The sequence below is a fragment of the Ambystoma mexicanum genome, chromosome 8, assembly GCF_040938575.1.
Source record: "Ambystoma mexicanum isolate Mex_15411 chromosome 8, UKY_AmexF1_1, whole genome shotgun sequence".
Taxonomy (NCBI): Eukaryota; Metazoa; Chordata; class Amphibia; order Caudata; family Ambystomatidae; genus Ambystoma; species Ambystoma mexicanum.
In genome coordinates this window covers 1721925652-1721945846 of record NC_090929.1, presented here as the reverse complement: position 1 = coordinate 1721945846, position 20195 = coordinate 1721925652, and the positions used below count along the sequence as shown (strand labels likewise).

At 57.2% G+C, this 20195-nt stretch overlaps 2 protein-coding genes across 4 annotated transcripts in view; one reads left to right on the top strand and one right to left on the bottom strand.

Annotated features, from left to right (window-relative positions):
- EEF1AKMT2 (EEF1A lysine methyltransferase 2) overlaps positions 1-2626 on the bottom strand; it is a 197332-nt gene extending 194706 nt beyond the window's left edge. Inside the window, exon 1 of one of the 2 annotated variants that reach the window (XM_069612043.1) lies at positions 2391-2626. In XM_069612043.1, coding sequence (XP_069468144.1) covers positions 2391-2554 — 164 coding nt within the window. In that variant the 5' untranslated portion in view covers positions 2555-2626. The remainder of the gene's footprint in view (positions 1-2390) is intronic. The other variant, XM_069612042.1, reaches the window with a different exon arrangement.
- Positions 2402-20195, top strand: part of FAM53B (family with sequence similarity 53 member B) — a 237939-nt gene continuing 220145 nt past the window's right edge. Inside the window, exon 1 of one of the 2 annotated variants that reach the window (XM_069612041.1) lies at positions 2402-2519. The gene's annotated coding sequence lies outside the window, so the exon portion shown is untranslated. Of the gene's footprint in view, positions 2520-2745; positions 2861-20195 lie in introns of those variants that run through there. The other variant, XM_069612040.1, reaches the window with a different exon arrangement.

The following is a 20195-nucleotide window of genomic DNA, read 5'->3' as shown; positions in this document are numbered from 1 at the left end:
AGAGCGCCACTAACCCCTCTTCCCTTTTTCAGAACGGCTAGAGCACCACTAACCCCCCTCCCTTCCCAGAGCCGCCAGAGCGCCACTAGCCCCCCTCCCTTCCCAGAGCGCCACTAACTCCTCTTCCTTTTTCAGAGCGGCTAGAGCACCACTAACCCCCCTCCCTTCCCAGAGCCGCCAGAGCACCACTAACCCCTCTTCCCTTCCCAGAGCCGCCAGAGCGCCACTAACCCCCCTCCCTTCCCAGAGCTGCCAGACCACCACTAACCCCCCTCCCTTCCCAGAGCCGCCAGACCACCACTAACCCCCCCTCCCTTCCCAGAGCCGCCAGACCACCACTAACCCCCCCTCCCTTCCCAGAGCCGCCAGACCACCACTAACCCCCCCTCCCTTCCCAGAGCCGCCAGAGCACCACTAACCCCCCCTCCCTTCCCAGAGCCGCCAGAGCACCACTAACCCCCCTCCCTTCCCAGAGCCGCCAGAGCACCACTAACCCCCCTCCCTTCCCAGAGCCGCCAGAGCACCACTAACCCCTCTTCCCTTTTTCAGAACGGCTAGAGCACCACTAAACCCTCTTCCCTTTTTCAGAACGGCTAGAGCACCACTAACCCCCCTCCCTTCCCAGAGCCGCCAGAGCGCCACTAACCCCCCTCCCTTCCCAGAGCCGCCAGAGCGCCACTAACCCCCCTCCCTTCCCAGAGCCGCCAGAGCGCCACTAACCCCCCTCCCTTCCCAGAGCAGCCAGAGCACCACTAACCCCTCTTCCCTTCCCAGAGCCGCCAGAGCACCACTAACCCCTCTTCCCTTTTCAGAGCCGCCAGAGCGCCACTCACCCCCCTCCCTTCCCAGAGCCGCCAGAGCGCCACTAACCCCCCTCCCTTCCCAGAGCCGCCAGAGCACCACTAACCCCTCTTCCCTTTTCAGAGCCGCCAGAGCGCCACTAACCCCCCTCCCTTCCCAGAGCGCCACTAACCCCTCTTCCCTTTTCAGAGCCGCCAGAGCACCACTAACCCCCCTCCCTTCCCAGAGCAACCAGAGCACCACTAACCCCTCTTCCCTTTTCAGAGCCGCCAGAGCGCCACTAACCCCCCTCCCTTCCCAGAGCCGCCAGAGCACCACTAACCCCCCTCCCTTCCCAGAGCCGCCAGAGCACCACTAACCCCCCTCCCTTCCCAGAGCCGCCAGAGCACCACTAACCCCCCTCCCTTCCCAGAGCCGCCAGAGCACCACTAACCCCTCTTCCCTTTTCAGAGCCGCTAGAACACCACTAACCCCCCTCCCTTCCCAGAGCCGCCAGAGCGCCACTAACACCTCTTCCCTTTTCAGAGCCGCCAGAGCGCCACTAACCCCCCTCCCTTCCCAGAGCCGCCAGAGCGCCACTAACCGCCCTCCCTTCCCAGAGCCGCCAGAGCGCCACTAACCGCCCTCCCTTCCCAGAGCCGCCAGAGCGCCACTAACCCCTCTTCCCTTTTTCAGAACGGCTAGAGCACCACTAACCCCCCTCCCTTCCCAGAGCCGCCAGAGCGCCACTAACCCCCCTCCCTTCCCAGAGCCGCCAGAGCGCCACTAACCGCCCTCCCTTCCCAGAGCCGCCAGAGCGCCACTAACCGCCCTCCCTTCCCAGAGCAGCCAGAGCGCCACTAACCCCTCTTCCCTTTTTCAGAACGGCTAGAGCACCACTAACCCCCCTCCCTTCCCAGAGCCGCCAGAGCGCCACTAACCCCCCTCCCTTCCCAGAGCGCCACTAACTCCTCTTCCTTTTTCAGAGCGGCTAGAGCACCACTAACCCCCCTCCCTTCCCAGAGCCGCCAGAGCACCACTAACCCCTCTTCCCTTCCCAGAGCTGCCAGACCACCACTAACCCCCCTCCCTTCCCAGAGCCGCCAGACCACCACTAACCCCCCCTCCCTTCCCAGAGCCGCCAGACCACCACTAACCCCCCTCCCTTCCCAGAGCCGCCAGAGCACCACTAACCCCCCCTCCCTTCCCAGAGCCGCCAGAGCACCACTAACCCCCCTCCCTTCCCAGAGCCGCCAGAGCACCTCTAACCCCTCTTCCCTTTTTCAGAACGGCTAGAGCACCACTAACCCCTCTTCCCTTTTCAGAGCCGCCAGAGCACCACTAACCCCCCTCCCTTCCCAGAGCAACCAGAGCACCACTAACCCCTCTTCCCTTTTCAGAGCCGCTAGAGCATCAGGGGACCACTTTGGTGGTGATAGTGCACGGTACAATGTCCTTGAACATTAACATCATGTAACTGATTGAGCAGGCGTGCATTATGAACATGTTAGGGACCAGTGCAGAGACATGTGACAGCACCCGAGTCCGCTTTTTATGTTCATGGTTGACTTCCGCTAAATCGGCAGCTCTGCACATGCGCACATACTCACTGCTCTTTGGTGCCAAGCCTAGAGGGCAGAAACGAGTCCTCGGGAGTCAGACCGTCTTCCTGACATGCACTCATGGCCGGGGCAAGGTGTGCAAGGCGGGGCCGAGATGCCTGATGGCAGGCGTGCAAGGTATGGGGCCAGCGAGGAGAGGAACTTTGAAGCATAGGGGGAACGGAAGTGCAGGCTGACAGCGCTCACCTGCTGTCCTTCCTCTATGTCTGTGGCACGCGGGCACTTGTAGTCCTGGCTCTGGGTGTTGTTGTTCGCGGTCCCTCGTCTATGTCGCCAGTCGCGCTAGTCCGTCCTCTGTGTCCGTGGCACGCCGGCACTGGCAGTCCTGGTTCTTGGTGGCGTTGATCGCAGTCCCTCGTCTATGTTGCCGGCCGCGCCAGTCCGTCTTCGCTGTCCGTGGCGCAGCCCGCGGCGGGATGCGGAAAGGGAAGCGCCATAGAGAGAAGGAGACCGGGCAGGTGAGTGTCAGTGGCGGCTCCGGGACCCCCTCCCCTCCTGCAGCCCAGAGTGCCCGGGTCACGGAGGGCCGGTGACCTCCGGCAAGCCAGGGGCCCCGGGGGCTTCCAGGAGCGCGGGCGGCGCTGTGGCCCCTGGCTCTCCTGGGGCCCCTGGCTCTCCTGGGGGCCCCGGGGCCCTCTAGGAGCGCAGGCGGCTCTGTGGCCCCCGGGCAGGGCTCTGGAACTTACATGACAACCCCCTCCTGCCTGGGAGTGAGAGTCTCGCACTTTATTATAAGACATACATGTTGCTATGGTTTCAATCATTTCCCATGTCTCCCTCACGCAATAGCTCTGGTCAATGAGAGTCAATGGATGCATCGAATTTTCCCACTTTCCCCTTCAAGTCCTGCCTCTCAGGGGTGGCATGTGTGCTGTGACCCTCCCAGGCAGTGCTAGATCACCTGAGGGACCCCAGTATAGGTCACCCGAGGGACCCCAGTACAGGCCTGTGACCCCCAAGCAGTGCTAGGTCACCTGAGGGACCCCAGTACAGGCCTGTGACCCCCAAGCAGTGCTAGGTCACCTGAGGGACCCCAGTACAGGCCTGTGACCCCCAAGCAGTGCTAGGTCACCTGAGGGACCCCAGTACAGGCCTGTGACCCCCAAGCAGTGCTAGGTCACCTGAGGGACCCCAGTACATGTCTGTGACCCCAGGCAGAGCTAGGTCACCTGAGGGACTCGAGTATAGGTCACCTGAGGGACCCCAGTATAGGTCACCTGAGGGACCCCAGTACATGTCTGTGACCCCAGGCAGAGCTAGGTCACCTGAGGGACTCGAGTACAGGTCACCTGAGGGACCCCAGTATAGGTCACCTGAGGGACCCCAGTACATGTCTGTGACCCCAGGCAGAGCTAGGTCACCTGAGGGACTCGAGTATAGGTCACCTGAGGGACCCCAGTATAGGTCACCTGAGGGACCCCAGTACATGTCTGTGACCCCAGGCAGAGCTAGGTCACCTGAGGGACTCGAGTATAGGTCACCTGAGGGACCCCAGTACAGGCCTGTGGCCCCCAAGCAGTGCTAGGTCACCTGAGGGACCCCAGTATAGGTCACCTGAGGGACCCCAGTACAGGCCTGTGACCCCAGGCAGATCTAGGTCACCTGAGGGACCCCAGTATAGGTCACCCGAGGGACCCCAGTACAGGCCTGTGACCCCCAAGCAGTGCTAGGTCACCTGAGGCACCCCAGTTCAGGTCTGTGGCCCCCAAGCAGTGCTAGGTCACCTGAGGGACCCCAGTATAGGTCACCTGAGGGACCCCAGTACAGGCCTGTGACCCCAGGCAGAGCTAGATCACCTGAGGGACCCCAGTATAGGTCACCTGAGGGACCCCAGTACAGGCCTGTGACCCCCAAGCAGTGCTAGGTCACCTGAGGGACCCCAGTATAGGTCACCTGAGGGACCCCAGTACAGGCCTGTGACCCCCAAGCAGTGCTAGGTCACCTGAGGGACCCCAGTACAGGCCTGTGACCCCCAAGCAGTGCTAGGTCACCTGAGGGACCCCAGTACATGTCTGTGACCCCAGGCAGAGCTAGGTCACCTGAGGGACTCGAGTATAGGTCACCTGAGGGACCCCAGTATAGGTCACCTGAGGGACCCCAGTACATGTCTGTGACCCCAGGCAGAGCTAGGTCACCTGAGGGACCCGAGTATAGGTCACCTGAGGGACCCCAGTATAGGTCACCTGAGGGACCCCAGTACATGTCTGTGACCCCAGGCAGAGCTAGGTCACCTGAGGGACTCGAGTATAGGTCACCTGAGGGACGCCAGTACAGGCCTGTGGCCCCCAAGCAGTGCTAGGTCACCTGAGGGACCCCAGTATAGGTCACCTGAGGGACCCCAGTACAGGCCTGTGACCCTAGGCAGAGCTAGGTCACCTGAGGGACTCGAGTATAGGTCACCTGAGGGACCCCAGTACAGGCCTGTGGCCCCCAAGCAGTGCTAGGTCACCTGAGGGACCCCAGTATAGGTCACCTGAGGGACCCCAGTACAGGCCTGTGACCCCAGGCAGATCTAGGTCACCTGAGGGACCCCAGTATAGGTCACCTGAGGGACCCCAGTATAGGCCTGTGACCCCAGACAGAGCTAGGTCACCTGAGGGACCCCAGTATAGGTCACCCGAGGGACCCCAGTACAGGCCTGTGACCCCCAAGCAGTGCTAGGTCACCTGAGGCACCCCAGTTCAGGTCTGTGGCCCCCAAGCAGTGCTAGGTCACCTGAGGGACCCCAGTATAGGTCACCTGAGGGACCCCAGTACAGGCCTGTGACCCCAGGCAGAGCTAGATCACCTGAGGGACCCCAGTATAGGTCACCTGAGGGACCCCAGTACAGGCCTGTGACCCCCAAGCAGTGCTAGGTCACCTGAGGGACCCCAGTATAGGTCACCTGAGGGACCCCAGTACAGGCCTGTGACCCCCAAGCAGTGCTAGGCCACCTGAGGGACCCCAGTACAGGCCTGTGACCCCCAAGCAGTGCTAGGTCACCTGAGGGACCCCAGTACATGTCTGTGACCCCAGGCAGAGCTAGGTCACCTGAGGGACTCGAGTATAGGTCACCTGAGGGACCCCAGTATAGGTCACCTGAGGGACCCCAGTACATGTCTGTGACCCCAGGCAGAGCTAGGTCACCTGAGGGACTCGAGTATAGGTCACCTGAGGGACCCCAGTATAGGTCACCTGAGGGACCCCAGTACATGTCTGTGACCCCAGGCAGAGCTAGGTCACCTGAGGGACTCGAGTATAGGTCACCTGAGGGACCCCAGTACAGGCCTGTGGCCCCCAAGCAGTGCTAGGTCACCTGAGGGACCCCAGTATAGGTCACCTGAGGGACCCCAGTACAGGCCTGTGACCCTAGGCAGAGCTAGGTCACCTGAGGGACTCGAGTATAGGTCACCTGAGGGACCCCAGTACAGGCCTGTGGCCCCCAAGCAGTGCTAGGTCACCTGAGGGACCCCAGTATAGGTCACCTGAGGGACCCCAGTACAGGCCTGTGACCCCAGGCAGATCTAGGTCACCTGAGGGACCCCAGTATAGGTCACCTGAGGGACCCCAGTACAGGCCTGTGACCCCAGACAGAGCTAGGTCACCTGAGGGACCCCAGTATAGGTCACCCGAGGGACCCCAGTACAGGCCTGTGACCCCCAAGCAGTGCTAGGTCACCTGAGGCACCCCAGTTCAGGTCTGTGGCCCCCAAGCAGTGCTAGGTCACCTGAGGGACCCCAGTATAGGTCACCTGAGGGACCCCAGTACAGGCCTGTGACCCCAGGCAGAGCTAGATCACCTGAGGGACCCCAGTATAGGTCACCTGAGGGACCCCAGTACAGGCCTGTGACCCCCAAGCAGTGCTAGGTCACCTGAGGGACCCCAGTATAGGTCACCTGAGAGACCCCAGTACAGGCCTGTGACCCCCAAGCAGTGCTAGGTCACCTGAGGGACCCCAGTATAGGTCACCTGAGGGACCCCAGTACAGGCCTGTGACCCCAGGCAGAGCTAGGTCACCTGAGGGACCCCAGTATAGGTCACCCGAGGGACCCCAGTACAGGCCTGTGACCCCCAAGCAGTGCTAGGTCACCTGAGGGACCCCAGTACAGGTCTGTGGCCCCCAAGCAGTGCTAGGTCACCTGAGGGACCCCAGTATAGGTCACCTGAGGGACCCCAGTACAGGCCTGTGACCCCAGGCAGAGCTGGATCACCTGAGGGACCCCAGTATAGGTCACCTGAGGGACCCCAGTACATGCCTGTGACCCCCAAGCAGTGCTAGGTCACCTGAGGGACCCCAGTATAGGTCACCTGAGAGACCCCAGTACAGGCCTGTGACCCCCAAGCAGTGCTAGGTCACCTGAGGGAGCCCAGTATAGGTCACCTGAGGGACCCCAGTACAGGCCTGTGACCCCAGGCAGAGCTAGGTCACCTGAGGGACCCCAGTATAGGTCACCCGAGGGACCCCAGTACAGGCCTGTGACCCCAGGCAGAGCTAGGTCACCTGAGGGACCCCAGTATAGGTCACCTGAGGGACCCCAGTACAGGCCTGTGGCCCCCAAGCAGTGCTAGGTCACCTGAGGGACCCCAGTATAGGTCACCTGAGGGACCCCAGTACAGGCCTGTGACCCCAGGCAGAGCTAGGTCACCTGAGGGACCCCAGTATAGGTCACCTGAGGGACCCCAGTACAGGCCTGTGGCCCCCAGCAGTGCTAGGTCACCTGAGGGACCCCAGTATAGGTCACCTGAGGGACCCCAGTACAGGCCTGTGACCCCCAAGCAGTGCTAGGTCACCTGAGGGACCCCAGTATAGGTCTGTGGCCCCCAAGCAGTGCTAGGTCACCTGAGGGACCCCAGTATAGGTCACCTGAGGGACCCCAGTACAGGCCTGTGACCCCAGGCAGAGCTAGGTCACCTGAGGGACCCCAGTATAGGTCACTTGAGGGACCCCAGTACAGGCCTGTGGCCCCCAAGCAGTGCTAGGTCACCTGAGGGACCCCAGTATAGGTCACCTGAGGGACCCCAGTACAGGCCTGTGACCCCCAAGCAGTGCTACGTCACCTGAGGGACCCCAGTATAGGTCACCTGAGGGACCCCAGTACAGGCCTGTGACCCCAGGCAGAGCTAGGTCACCTGAGGGACCCCAGTATAGGTCACCTGAGGGACCCCAGTACAGGCCTGTGGCCCCCAAGCAGTGCTAGGTCACCTGAGGGACCCCAGTATAGGTCACCTGAGGGACCCCAGTACAGGCCTGTGACCCCCAAGCAGTGCTAGGTCACCTGAGGGACCCCAGTATAGGTCACCTGAGGGACCCCAGTACAGGCCTGTGACCCCAGGCAGAGCTAGGTCACCCGAGGGACCCCAGTATAGGTCACCTGAGGGACCCCAGTACAGGCCTGTGGCCCCCAAGCAGTGCTAGGTCACCTGAGGGACCCCAGTATAGGTCACCTGAAGGACCCCAGTACAGGTCTGTGGCCCCCAAGCAGTGCTAGGTCACCTGAGGGACCCCAGTACATGTCTGTGACCCCAGGCAGAGCTAGGTCACCTGAGGGACCCCAGTATAGGTCACCTGAGGGACCCCAGTACAGGCCTGTGGCCTCCAAGCAGTGCTAGGTCACCTGAGGGACCCCAGTATAGGTCACATTAGGGACCCCAGTACATGCCTGTGACCCCAGGCAGAGCTAGGTCACCTGAGGTACCCCAGTATAGGTCACCTGAGGGACCCATGTACAGGCCTGTGGCCTCCAAGCAGTGCTAGGTCACCTGAGGGACCCCAGTATAGGTCACCTGAGGGACCCCAGTACATGCCTGTGACCCCAGGCAGAGCTAGGTCACCTGAGGGACCCCAGTATAGGTCACCTGAGGGACCCCAGTACAGGCCTGTGACCCCCAGGCAGTGCTAGGTCACCTGAGGGACCCCAGTACAGGCCTGTGACCCCCAGGCAGTGCTAGGTCACCTGAGGGACCCCAGTACATGCCTGTGACCCCAGGCAGAGCTAGGTCACCTGAGGGACCCCAGTATAGGTCACCTGAGGGACCCCAGTTACATGTCTGTGACCCCAGGCAGAGCTAGGTCACCTGAGGGACCCCAGTATAGGTCACCTGAGGGACCCCAGTACAGGCCTGTGACCCCCGAGGCAGTGCTAGGTCACCTGAGGGACCCCCAGTACAGGCCTGTGACCCCCAAGCAGTGCTAGGTCACCTGAGGGACCCCAGTATAGGTCACCTGAGGGACCCCAGTACAGGCCTGTGACCCCCGAGGCAGTGCTAGGTCACCTGAGGGACCCCAGTACAAGCCTGTGACCCCAAGCAGTGCTAGGTCACCTGAGGGACCCCAGTACATGCCTGTGACCCCAGGCAGAGCTAGGTCACCTGAGGGACCCCAGTACAGGCCTGTGACCCCAAGCAGTGCTAGGGCACCCGAGGGACCCCAGTATAGGTCACCTGAGGGAACCCAGTACATGCCTGTGACCCCCAAGCAGTGCTAGGTCACCTGAGGGACCCCAGTATAGGTCACCTGAGGGACCCCAGTACAGGCCTGTGACCCCCGAGGCAGTGCTAGGTCACCTGAGGGACCCCAGTACAGGCGTGTGACCCTAGGCAGAGCTAGGCCACCTGAGGCACCCCAGTATAGGTCACCTGAGGGACCCCAGTACATGTCTGTGACCCCAGGCAGAGCTAGGTCACCCGAGGGACCCCAGTATAGGTCACCTGAGGGACCCCAATACAGGCCTGTGGCCTCCAAGCAGTGCTAGGTCACCTGAGGGACCCCAGTATAGGTCACCTGAGGGACCCCAGTACAGGCCTGTGACCCCCGAGGCAGTGCTAGGTCACCTGAGGGACCCCAGTACAGGCCTGTGACCCCCCAAGCAGTGCTAGGTCACCTGAGGGACCCCAGTATAGGTCACCTGAGGGACCCCAGTACAGGCCTGTGACCCCAGGCAGAGCTAGGTCACCTGAGGGACCCCAGTATAGGTCACCTGAGGGACCCCAGTACAGGCCTATGGCCCCCAATAAGTGCTAGGTCACCTGAGGGACCCCAGTATAGGTCACCCGAGGGACCCCAGTACAGGCCTGTGACCCCCAAGCAGTGCTAGGTCACCTGAGGGACCCCAGTATAGGTCACCTGAGGGACCCCAGTACAGGCCTGTGATCCCAGGCAGAGCTAGGTCACCTGAGGGACCCCAGTATAGGTCACCTGAGGGACCCCAGTACAGGCCTGTGGCCCCCAAGCAGTGCTAGGTCACCTGAGGGACCCCAGTACAGGTCTGTGGCCCCCACACAGTGCTAGGTCACCTGAGGGACCCCAGTATAGGTCACCTGAGGGACCCCAGTACAGGCCTGTGGCCCCCAGGCAGAGCTAGGTCACCTGAGGGACCCCAGTATAGGTCACCTGAGGGACCCCAGTGCAGGCCTGTGGCCCCCAAGCAGTGCTAGGTCACCTGAGGGACCCCAGTATAGGTCACCTGAGGGACCCCAGTGCAGGCCTGTGACCCCCAAGCAGTGCTAGGTCACCTGAGGGACCCCAGTATAGGTCATCTGAGGGACCCCGGTACAGGCCTGTGGCCCCCAAGCAGTGATAGGTCACCTGAGGGACCCCAGTATAGGTCACCTGAGGGACCCCAGTACAGGCCTGTGACCCCCAAGCAGTGCTAGGTCACCCGAGGGACCCCAGTATAGGTCACCTGAGGGACCCCAGTACAGGCCTGTGACCCCAGGCAGAGCTAGGTCACCTGAGGGACCCCAGTATAGGTCACCTGAGGGACCCCAGTACAGGCCTGTGGCCCCCAAGCAGTGCTAGGTCACCTGAGGGACCCCAGTATAGGTCACCTGAGGGACCCCAGTACAGGTCTGTGGCCCCCAAGCAGTGCTAGGTCACCTGAGGGACCCCAGTACATGTCTGTGACCCCAGGCAGAGCTAGGTTACCTGAGGGACCCCAGTATAGGTCACCTGAGGGACCCCAGTACAGGCCTGTGGCCTCCAAGCAGTGATAGGTCACCTGAGGGACCACAGTATAGGTCACTTGAGGGACCCCAGTACAGGCATGTGGCCCCCAAGCAGTGCTAGGTCACCTGAGGGACCCCAGTACATGTCTGTGACCCCAGGCAGAGCTAGGTCACCTGAGGGACCCCAGTATAGGTCATCTGAGGGACCCCAGTACAGGCCTGTGGCCTCCAAGCAGTGCCAGGTCACCTGAGGGACCCCAGTACATGCCTGTGACCCCAGGCAGAGCTAGGTCACCCGAGGGACCCCAGTATAGGTCACCTGAGGGACCCCAGTACAGGCCTGTGACCCCCAGGCAGTGCTAGGTCACCTGAGGGACCCCAGTACAGGCCTGTGACCCCCAGGCAGTGCTAGGTCACCTGAGGGACCCCAGTACATGCCTGTGACCCCAAGGCAGTGCTAGGCCAGCTAAGGGACCCCAGTACATGCCTGTGACCCCCAAGCAGTGCTAGGCCACCAGAGGGACCCCTGTACAGGCCTGTGACCCCCAGGCAGTGCTAGGTTAGCTAAGGGACCCCGGTATAGGCCTGTGACCCCCAGGCAGTGCTAGGTCACCTGAGGGACCCCGGTACAGGCCTGTGACCCCCCAGGCAGTGCTAGATCAGTAAAGGGACCCCAGTATAAGCCTGTGACCCCCAAGCAGTGCTAGGCCACCTGAGGGACCCAGTACAGGCCTGTGACCCCGAGGCAGAGCTAGGTCACCCGAGGGACCCCAGTATAGGTAACCTGAGGTACCCCAGTACAGGGCTGTGACCCCAGGCAGTGCTAGGTCACCTGAGTGACCCCAGTGTAGACCTGTGGCCCCAGGCAGTGCTAGGTCACCTGAGTGACCCCAGTATAGGTCACCCGAGGGACCCCAGTACAGGCCTATGACCCCCGGGCAGTGCTAGGTCACCTAAGGACCCCCAGGCTGTTCCAGTGCATTTCAATGACCTCCAGGATACCCTGATGGTCCTAGGACACCAGGGTAGCTTTCTGGCTCCAGGGCATTCCTATGACAGTCTTGTCATATGCTATGATGTGGCATTTATAATGCTCCTGCACACAAGTGTTTCAACAAGACAAGGAGGGGGAACAGAGGAGGACAAAACAATGATCTTACTAGGACTTCTGCCATTCAGAATGCGCAAGTGTGGGGGGCTAAGTGCAAACGGGGGAGGGAGGGAGGTGAGTGCATGTAGCTCGTAAGTGCTTCGTTTGGTGGCTCATAAGTGCAGAGAGTGAGGGTACAGTAGGGTTGCAGATACAGTCCCTTAAGTGGTTGGGAGCAGTGCAAGGGCAACTGGTCATGCAGGAGCCTGGACCCCTATGTTCACTGGGTGGCCAGATGATAGGTAAGAATTGGTGCAATAACACTGTATGACATTACACAACACTTATCCGCTTGGTATTGGGCAACCCACCTTTTGGTATAGGTCTGTACTACATAAATTGGTAGTGTGACTGAGCAGACAGGCCTATCTTAAGAGGGTTAAATGTGAGCTGTACAAATGAAATCCGTAAATACAAGTAGCCAAGTAACACTTACACTCAAGGTTTCGGTTATAGATAGTTATTTATTTAACATCAGTCAGTTTTAAATAAGCATTATGTCCACTCTTCCTTGTCACAGTACTTACCTCCGACGCAGGACCTTTTTATTTCTTTTATCCCCTATAACTCCTTCCCTCAAACCACGTCACCCAGTTTAATTTTTCCTGCCTCCGGCAGGTTGGACTGTTCCCGGTGTGGGGCTCCGAGGAACGACGATTGCTGGTCCCCTGGTGGGGCTGTATGGCAGGGCCTCTGGCCCCTTCAGGTGAAGCTCTGCTCCTGGGCCCCCTCGAGGGTTTGGGGTCCCGGTTGAGCGGGAATGCCCTGTCAGGTTTTTTGCAAGGCTCTATGCCGCAGTGATGGCTTCACGGCCCGGATCCTGCTGGCCCCGGGGTGCGGTAAGGAGATGGGTGCTTGTTTTGTATTTACATATGCCTTGTTTCTCCTACTGGTGGGGCTGAGCGTGTCTACACGGCTACTGGCTCCATTTTCAAGTATTCTCCCGACATTGCTTTCCAGAGGCGGGTAGGCTCCACCTGTGGTGGTGCACTGTGGAGGAAAGGACCGTTACCAAGTAAATTGATTGTGTGGCCTTCTCCATTGGTGTGAGTTCTCCTGACCTACCTTTTTGAATATGTAGGCTGCTGATAATATGTAGGCTGCAAGTTTGCTTCTGTGTTTTTGTCCGTGCACGCCATGGGGAATAATTCTGAAAAACTCAGGCAGCTTGTCCTGTCTTCTTCCTTGTCATCCTCTTCTCCTGTACTGCGCAGGAGAAGAAAGAAGAAATCAAGGCGTTTTTCCTTAACCAGAAAGGAATTGAAGAGGCTGCTAAAGCATCATGCTGGGTGTAAACACAGCCATGCGCATGGCCACAAGCGCTGGCGTCTGTCTTCCTCTCCGCCCTCATCTTCTGGCACTGAGTCCTCTGCTTCTTCCTGTTCCTTATCGGCTGATGCAGAAGGAAAATATCTGGACAGGGATGGAGTGGAGGAGGTGCTTGCTCAAGTTTGGGACTGCATGGGGTTCTCTGAGCCCCTGGTACCAGTGGAGGGGGCTGGCCCTACTATTCGCCAGTATAGGCATATCCCAAGGATGGGATTGCCATTGGTGTCTGATATCTGGGATAAAATCCTTCGGAAATGGCGTGATCCAGAGAAGATTGCAATGCCCCGCTTCATGGCCAAGCTCTACCCATTGAAAGTGGGCCGAGACTTTGCTATCGGATCCAGTTGAGGTGGATGATATCCTCTCCAGCCTAGTGGGTCGCTCCCCTGTCGGCCGAGTAGGCGGCTATCCCTGACCCGGTGGATTGTAGGGTTAATTCCAGCCTGAAGAAGGTTCATGCTGTGGCACATCTGGCCCTCAGGGCAAATATCTACTGTTCCTATACAGCAGAAACTGTGCTCAATTGTTTCAGGAAATTGAAAAGGGCAGTGGATGGGGGTTCTGATTGTGCCCCTTTGTTATCAGAGATGCAGAAGCAGGTTGAACTTTTGTCCGATCTGGCGTTTGATGGGGTACATGTGGCTCGCCCATGGCCATGGGGGCTAGTGTGTCGGCCCGGCGGCCTGTGCATCTGAGCGATTGGAAAATGGAAGGTTCTCAGAAGGTGGCTGCCCTAAAACTTCCTTTTGATTGGTCCAAACTTTTTGGTGGCTCTCTTGAAGATAAAGTGTTTAGGGTTGACAAGTTACGCCTCAAGCCTTCCTTGACGACCAAGAAGTCTTCCTCTGGTGGGGGTGCTGTGACCAGAAGGTCTTTCCCTGACTCTTACTCTCAATCTTTTCAGAGATAGAGTGGGGGGTCCTGGTCGAGTATAGAAATCCTGACGGTTTGGACAGGCCTGTGGGCGGGCGTCCCCAGCTGTTTTTTCCAGCATGGGACTGGTTGTACTCAGATTCCTGGGTTCTGGACACAATTCCCAGAGGTTATCTAGTGAACTTCCTGTCTCCTCCTGTCCAGGCCGGCATGGTTTGGACTGTGGTTCCCAGGTCATGGACCAAGAGGTTGGCCATGGAAACCACTCTTTCCGAGTTGTTGCTGGAGGCGGCCATCATGCCCATCCCTTTCCCGTTTGAGGACAAGGTTTCTACTCGTGGATGTTCCTGGTCCCCAAAGCTTAAGTATCGCCTGATTTTGGACCTACATGCCCTAAACTGCTTCGTCTGGAAGGAACGCTTCAAGAGGGAGACTTTGCAGAACATTCCCCCGATGTAGTACAGGGGGGACTGGATGGCATCTCTGGATCTCCAGGATGCATATTACCACGTGGCTCTCCGCCCCCGTCACGTGAATTTCTTTTGTTTTGCAGTGGGATCCCTGCATTTACAATTCTGAGTGCTCCTGTTCGGGTTGCGCTCAGCCCCCAGTGTGTTCACCAAGCTGGTGGCTACCCTGGTGGCGCATTTGCACCCGAGGGGCATTCAGATTTTTCCCTACCTGGACGATTGGTTGGTCATGGCGGCCCTCCGGCAGACAGTCCTGACTCATTTCCAGTTGGTCTGCCAGGCATTGCGGGACTGGGGGTTTCTGGTGAACAGCCAGAAGTCTACGCTGGATCCCTCTCAAGATCTAGTTTTCATCGGGGCTCAGATTTGTACCAGGATGGGGAGGGTGTTTGTCCCAGAAGAGGGTCCATCGTTTGCTGGCTATTCTGGGCAGGATTCTCAGGAGACAGTATGTGTCGGCTCGCCTATTGCTCAAGTTGCAGGGGCACATGGCATCTTGCGTGTTTCTGGTTCCTTGGGTGCGTCTTCATTTGCGTCCTCTTGTGTCTTATCTTCTCTCCCACTGGCTCCCGACATCTCAAGCTTGCAAGGCTTTGATCCCGGTGTCCCCGGCTCTGAGGGTCTCCCTGCTGTGGTGGTTGGGGGTTCCGAATCTCCGGGCAGGGGTATCCCTAGACCTTCCTCCTGTGACCCCTCTACTACAGACACCAGCGGAAGAGGTTGGGGGGCAACATTGGGGGTCCTCTCAGCCTAGGGGTTGTGGGATCCAGTGGAGAGCCGTCGGTCATCCTATTGGAGAGAGTTGTGTTCCATTCTCCGGGCTCTGGTGTTCTTCAATGTGTTTCTGGAGGGCCGGGCAGTTCTGGTCCGGACAGACAATACTACAGCCTTAGCATATGTCAACCGCCGGGGGGGTTCCGGCCGCTCCTTGAATGCTCTGGCTGCTCAGATAGGTTTGTGGGGGGAATCTCTGGTGTCCCTGGTGGTCTCACATGTCAGGGGGGTGGACAGTGTTCGAGCAGATCTTCTCAGCTGCCGGTTTCCCTCCTCTGCGGAACTGGTTCTGTCAGACTGGGTCTTTGTGGAGATATGTGTCAGATGCGGGACCCGCCTTCTGGATCTGTTTGCCTCTCCGGCCTCGGCAAGGGTTCCCACTCTTCTGCTCACGGTTTCAGGTCGAGAAGGGTTTGGGAGCGGATGCCCTCTCGGTGTAGTGGCCTTGGGGGGTCTCCTTTATGCATTCCAGCCTCTCCCCCTTCGTACCCGGGTGGTTCAACGCATCAGTGTGTCCAGGTCGACTGTGTTGTTGGCTTCTCCATTCTGGCCTGCTCTGTTGGAGCTTCAGTCCCAGGAGCCTTTGCTGGTTCCCAAGTGGCCTTGTCCCCTCCATGGGGGGGTCTGGAGTCCGACAGATTCAATGGGCAGTATGGCTATTGCAGGGTCTAGGTTGATGTCTCAGGGGTTTTCTGGTCCTTTGCTAGAGTCTATCATGAAAGCTCGTAGACCCTCTACTCTGAAGGCGTATGGCAGGCATTGGGGCCATTTCCGGGACTGGTGTGGGCGTTCTGGGATCTCTCCCTTGTGTTCTGGTCTGCCTGCTCTTCTCCAATTCCTCCAGTAGGGGTTTGACAAAGGCCTGGCGGTTTCCATGCTTCTCTCTCAGTGGGCCTCAATAAAATTCGTCTTGGGGGACCCTGATGGTCACCTCGATGGGGAGGTGTTGGTGGGGGCGTTGCTCCGGGGGCTGTCTTCTTCCCGTCCTTGTACTTAAAAAGGGCTTCCCCCTTGGGATCTCCCTCATGTCTTGGTTCCTTCAGGGGCCTCCTTTTGAGCCCATTTCTGAGATTGACATCAAAGATCTCGCTCTGAAGACTGCATTTCTTATCGCCATCACTTCTGCCCATAGGCTACTGGAGATTGGGGCTCCCATTGTGCCACCCCCTTTCCCGAGGGTGCTGCCGGACTCAGTGGTGTTGAGGTGTGATCCGAAGTTCCTCCCTAAGGTTGTTTCACACCTCTCAGGATCTGGTTCTCCCTGCCTTTTTTCAGGATCCGCAAACGCCAAAGGAGGTGGCTTGGCATACCATTGATGTGCGGCAGGCGGTGTTGGAGTATTTGGCTAGGACTGCCCTTTTCCGCCAATCTGATAATCTGATTACTTTTGGCCCTGCTTGTGCTGGTCGCAAGGTCTCAGTGGTTTCCATTAGCCAGTGGATCCAGTCTTCCTTTGGGGTTGGGGTTTTGTCGGTGGGGATGTGAATTTAGTTATTAAAGGTGTGTTTTTCTGCACTGTTTTTGGCTCTGTTTCTCATTGGGACATTTTCCCCGTTGCTGCTATGGTATACGTCATGCGGTAACTACTGGGAGGAGGAAGAGTGGATGTGGAGGTAATGCTCTGATTACTTACTGGTAATCTTCATTACTCCTAGTTCTACTCTTCCTTGTCACAGTACTGACAACCCTCCTCTCCCTCTCCGCAGGGAAGGTCCCATGCTCCGGCTTGGTTATGTAAACTGGGTGACGTCGTTGCAGGGGAGGAGTTAAAGAGAATCAAAGACGGTCCTGTGTTGGAGGTAGCAGCCACCTGAGGTACGTACTGTGACGAGGAAGAATATGACTAGGATTAAGCAAGATTACCGGTAAGTAATCAGAACATTCTTTAAAAAGGCAATTCGTTGTAACAATTCAAATAAACTTTAAAATTACTTTTCTGAGTCAAATAAAGCTACTGGATTGAATTGATATTTTATTCGTATCGCGCTTGTACACAAGTGTTTGAGTGCGACGAGGCAAGGGAGGGGAACAAGGGAGAACAAAACAAAGATTTTATTAGGCCCAGTGACATTGAGAACGTGCAAGTGCATGGGAGAGGGAAAGGGGAAAGTGCATGGGAGGGGGGGAGAAGTGGAAAGTGCTGAGCAAAGGAATACAAATAAATAATAAGTAAATAAAATAATAAAAAGCAGCAAACGGTGGTAGTGCAGTCAACAAGTGGCAAGTGCTAGGTTTAATGCAACAGACAGGATGTGTCTGATAAGTGCAGGGAAAAAAGGGGGGACTGTAGGGTTACAGATACAGACGCCAGTGCAAGGGGTTGCCCGGAGGCAGTGCGGGTGGGTGGCAGGGTGAGCAGGTACCTCGGCCCGAAAGTCAGACGGTAATCGGTTGCACAATGCCAAGACAGAGCAGATCAGTAGGGGAGAGGAGAAGCGAAGGCAGAAGGAAAGAGGAAGGTCTTGAGGTGCTTCCGGAACCGGAGATGGTTCTCCTCAAGTTTCAGAGGCAGGGAGACTGTTCCAGAGGGAGGACCCAGCCGAAGACTGAGATCTACCCCCAGCTCGTTTCTTTGAACAACGATTGACCCTGAGGGAGTTGGAGGTGGAGGAGCGAAGAGCTCGGGAGGAAAGGTATTTACGCTGGGACAGCTAAAGGTATTTTGGACCTAAGCCCCAGAAAGCCTTGTGGACAATGCAAAGGGTCTTGAATTTAATCCTTGCAGCCACTGGGAGCCAGTGGAGACATTTCAGGGCTGGAGAGATACAATCCCAGGGCTTGAGGCCCAAGACAAGTCTTGCAGTCCTGCTCTGGATAAGTTGCAAAGGGCATAGAGTAGAAGCAGGTAGATTTAGAAGGAGGTTGTTAAAATAATCCAACCTAGAGAGACCCAGGGCTTGAGAGACAGTGAGCTTCAGGACGAAGGAGAGGAAAGGCAGAATACCTCTGAGGAGGTGCAGTAGGAAGTTTGACTTTTTAGAGACTTCCGAGGTGTGGTCAGAGAAGAAAAGCGTGGAGTCAAAGATTACCCTGAGATTCTTGGCCTTGCAGGTGGGGGTAGGAGGAGGGCCTGCCAGAAAGTGACTGGAAAGGAGGGTGAAGGTGTGCCAATGAGGATTTCTGTCTTACTGGCGTTCAGGCAGAGATCTTTGGCAGCACACCAATCCTGAATAGTAGATAGGCAGTCAGAGATGTGAGAAGAAGAGGTGGCCGAAGGAAGCCTGAAATGAGTAGATTGTCATCAGCATAGCACTGAAAATTTGAGCAGGAAATGGCAATGCGGTGGGCAAGAGTTGCCAGGTATTGGTTGAATTGCCAGGGTGAGAGGTTAGACCCTTGGGGAACACCGCAGGTAGAAAGGGAGATAGACGAAAGAAAGGACCCAAGTTGGACCTGGGAGGGTCGATCCGAGAGGAAAGAGGTCAGCCAAGACAGAGCCTGATCAGTGATACCCAGGTTGTCACAGAGACGGATGAGCAGGATGGTGTGGTTGGCCGCGTCAAAGGCAGAAGAGAGATCGAGTAGGATGAGGACAGAGGTGATGTTAGAGTCAAGGTTGGAGAGCAGATCTTCACGGATGTTCAGGAGTGCAGTTTCCGTGCTTCTGGCAGCTCTAAAGACAGACTGATGGTCATGGAGACAACCAACAGAATCAGAGTGAAGGTTAAGCTTCGAGATGACCAGCTTTTCCAGGAGTCTGCCCAGAAAAGAAGTGATGGAGATTGGGCGATAGTTAGCCGGGCAAGAAGGGTCAGCTGTGGGTTTCTTTAGAAGAGGGTGCACAAGAGAGTGCTTCAGAGGGGAGGGGAAGACTCCTGAGGCAAAGGAGAGGTTGCAGAAATCAGCCAGGGCAGGAGCGAGTGAGTCAATGTGGTCCTTTGGTTTTGGAAGAACAGGAAGGAACCTGTTTTGACGAGACTTTCATAGATCAGACTTGTCTAGAGACCTCGTCAGGGGAGAAAAGGGGAAAGGACAAGTAAGAGGGTGAGGGTGTGCGCGGTGGCTGTAGGAAGGCCAGAGTTCACAGAAGGAGAGAGAAGGAGGGGGGTGGACTACAGGGTGGACAGGATATCCTGGGTTTTTGAGATGAAGGGAGAGGCAAGGGACGTGCAAAGGGCCTGGGAGGTGACAGGAGAGGTAGAGACTGCACCAGGGTTGGCCAGCTCCTTGCAGATTTTTTTTTTTTAATAACTTGTATTTATTAGTTTTACATAAATAAGACAAAAGAAATAGCAATTGAACATTATAACCCTACTTGAACAATATTCCCTTCGCCCTCCCCCCAGGTCGGATGACATCAAATTGTCCCGGATTCCACTTATGCGTTGAAGATGTCTGAAACTTTGATATTATGGGGGCACCACTGTTCCATAAAGTCTGACTGGAGGTATTGCAAGGTCCCTTCCCATTCCTTTCCGAATTTGTCTCCAGTTCCTTGGATTTTGTGGGTGATTTTTTCCATTGTTATGTGGGTCCATACTTTCTGAAGCCAGGTATAGGTCAGTGGGGTATTCTTATTCTTCCAATTTTGTGCTATAGTGGTCCATGCCACTATTAGAAGTCCCATAAAGCTTCTCCATTGTGATTTACTGTATAGCCTTGCTGTATCATCTCTGAGTCCACAGAGCCACACTCCCTCCCCAAGCGACCCCACATCCGGGAATACTTTACCCATTTCACTTCTTACTTCTTCCCAAAAGGGTTTTATGCCTTTACAGTCCCACCATATGTGTCTCCATGTTCCCACTTCGTCACATCCTCTCCAGCATTTATTTGGCGTGTTTGGGTACATTAAATGGAGCCTCTCTGGGGTGTAGTGCCACTGTGTCATAATTTTGACCCACATCTCCATGGTTTGTGCCGATCGGGTCATCTTGGGGATTTGCTTCCATACGTCCTCCCACTGCCTATTCGTTGGTTCCTCCCCCAGCGTTCTGCCCCACTTTATTCTATACGACCATTTAATGTCTTCCCCTTGTGTGTTTATGTATTTGTACAGAGTAGATACCCACTTTTTCTCCCCTGTGTTGGAGGTGATGTATGTCCCCAAACCCTCTGAGAACCCTAGTTGCTGCCTCGGTGATTGTCGGGGAGTTTAGCCAGTGTTTTAGCTGCTCATATCTATATCTATCACCTTTGGGGAGATTTGAGCCTGTAAAGCAGGATTCTAGTGATCTAATTTCCTTGCCTGTAAACATCTCGCCAATTTTGGTTATGCCCGCCTCCTCCCAGCTGTCGTAAGGCCCTTGTTCCATCCCCGGTGGGAATTGTGGA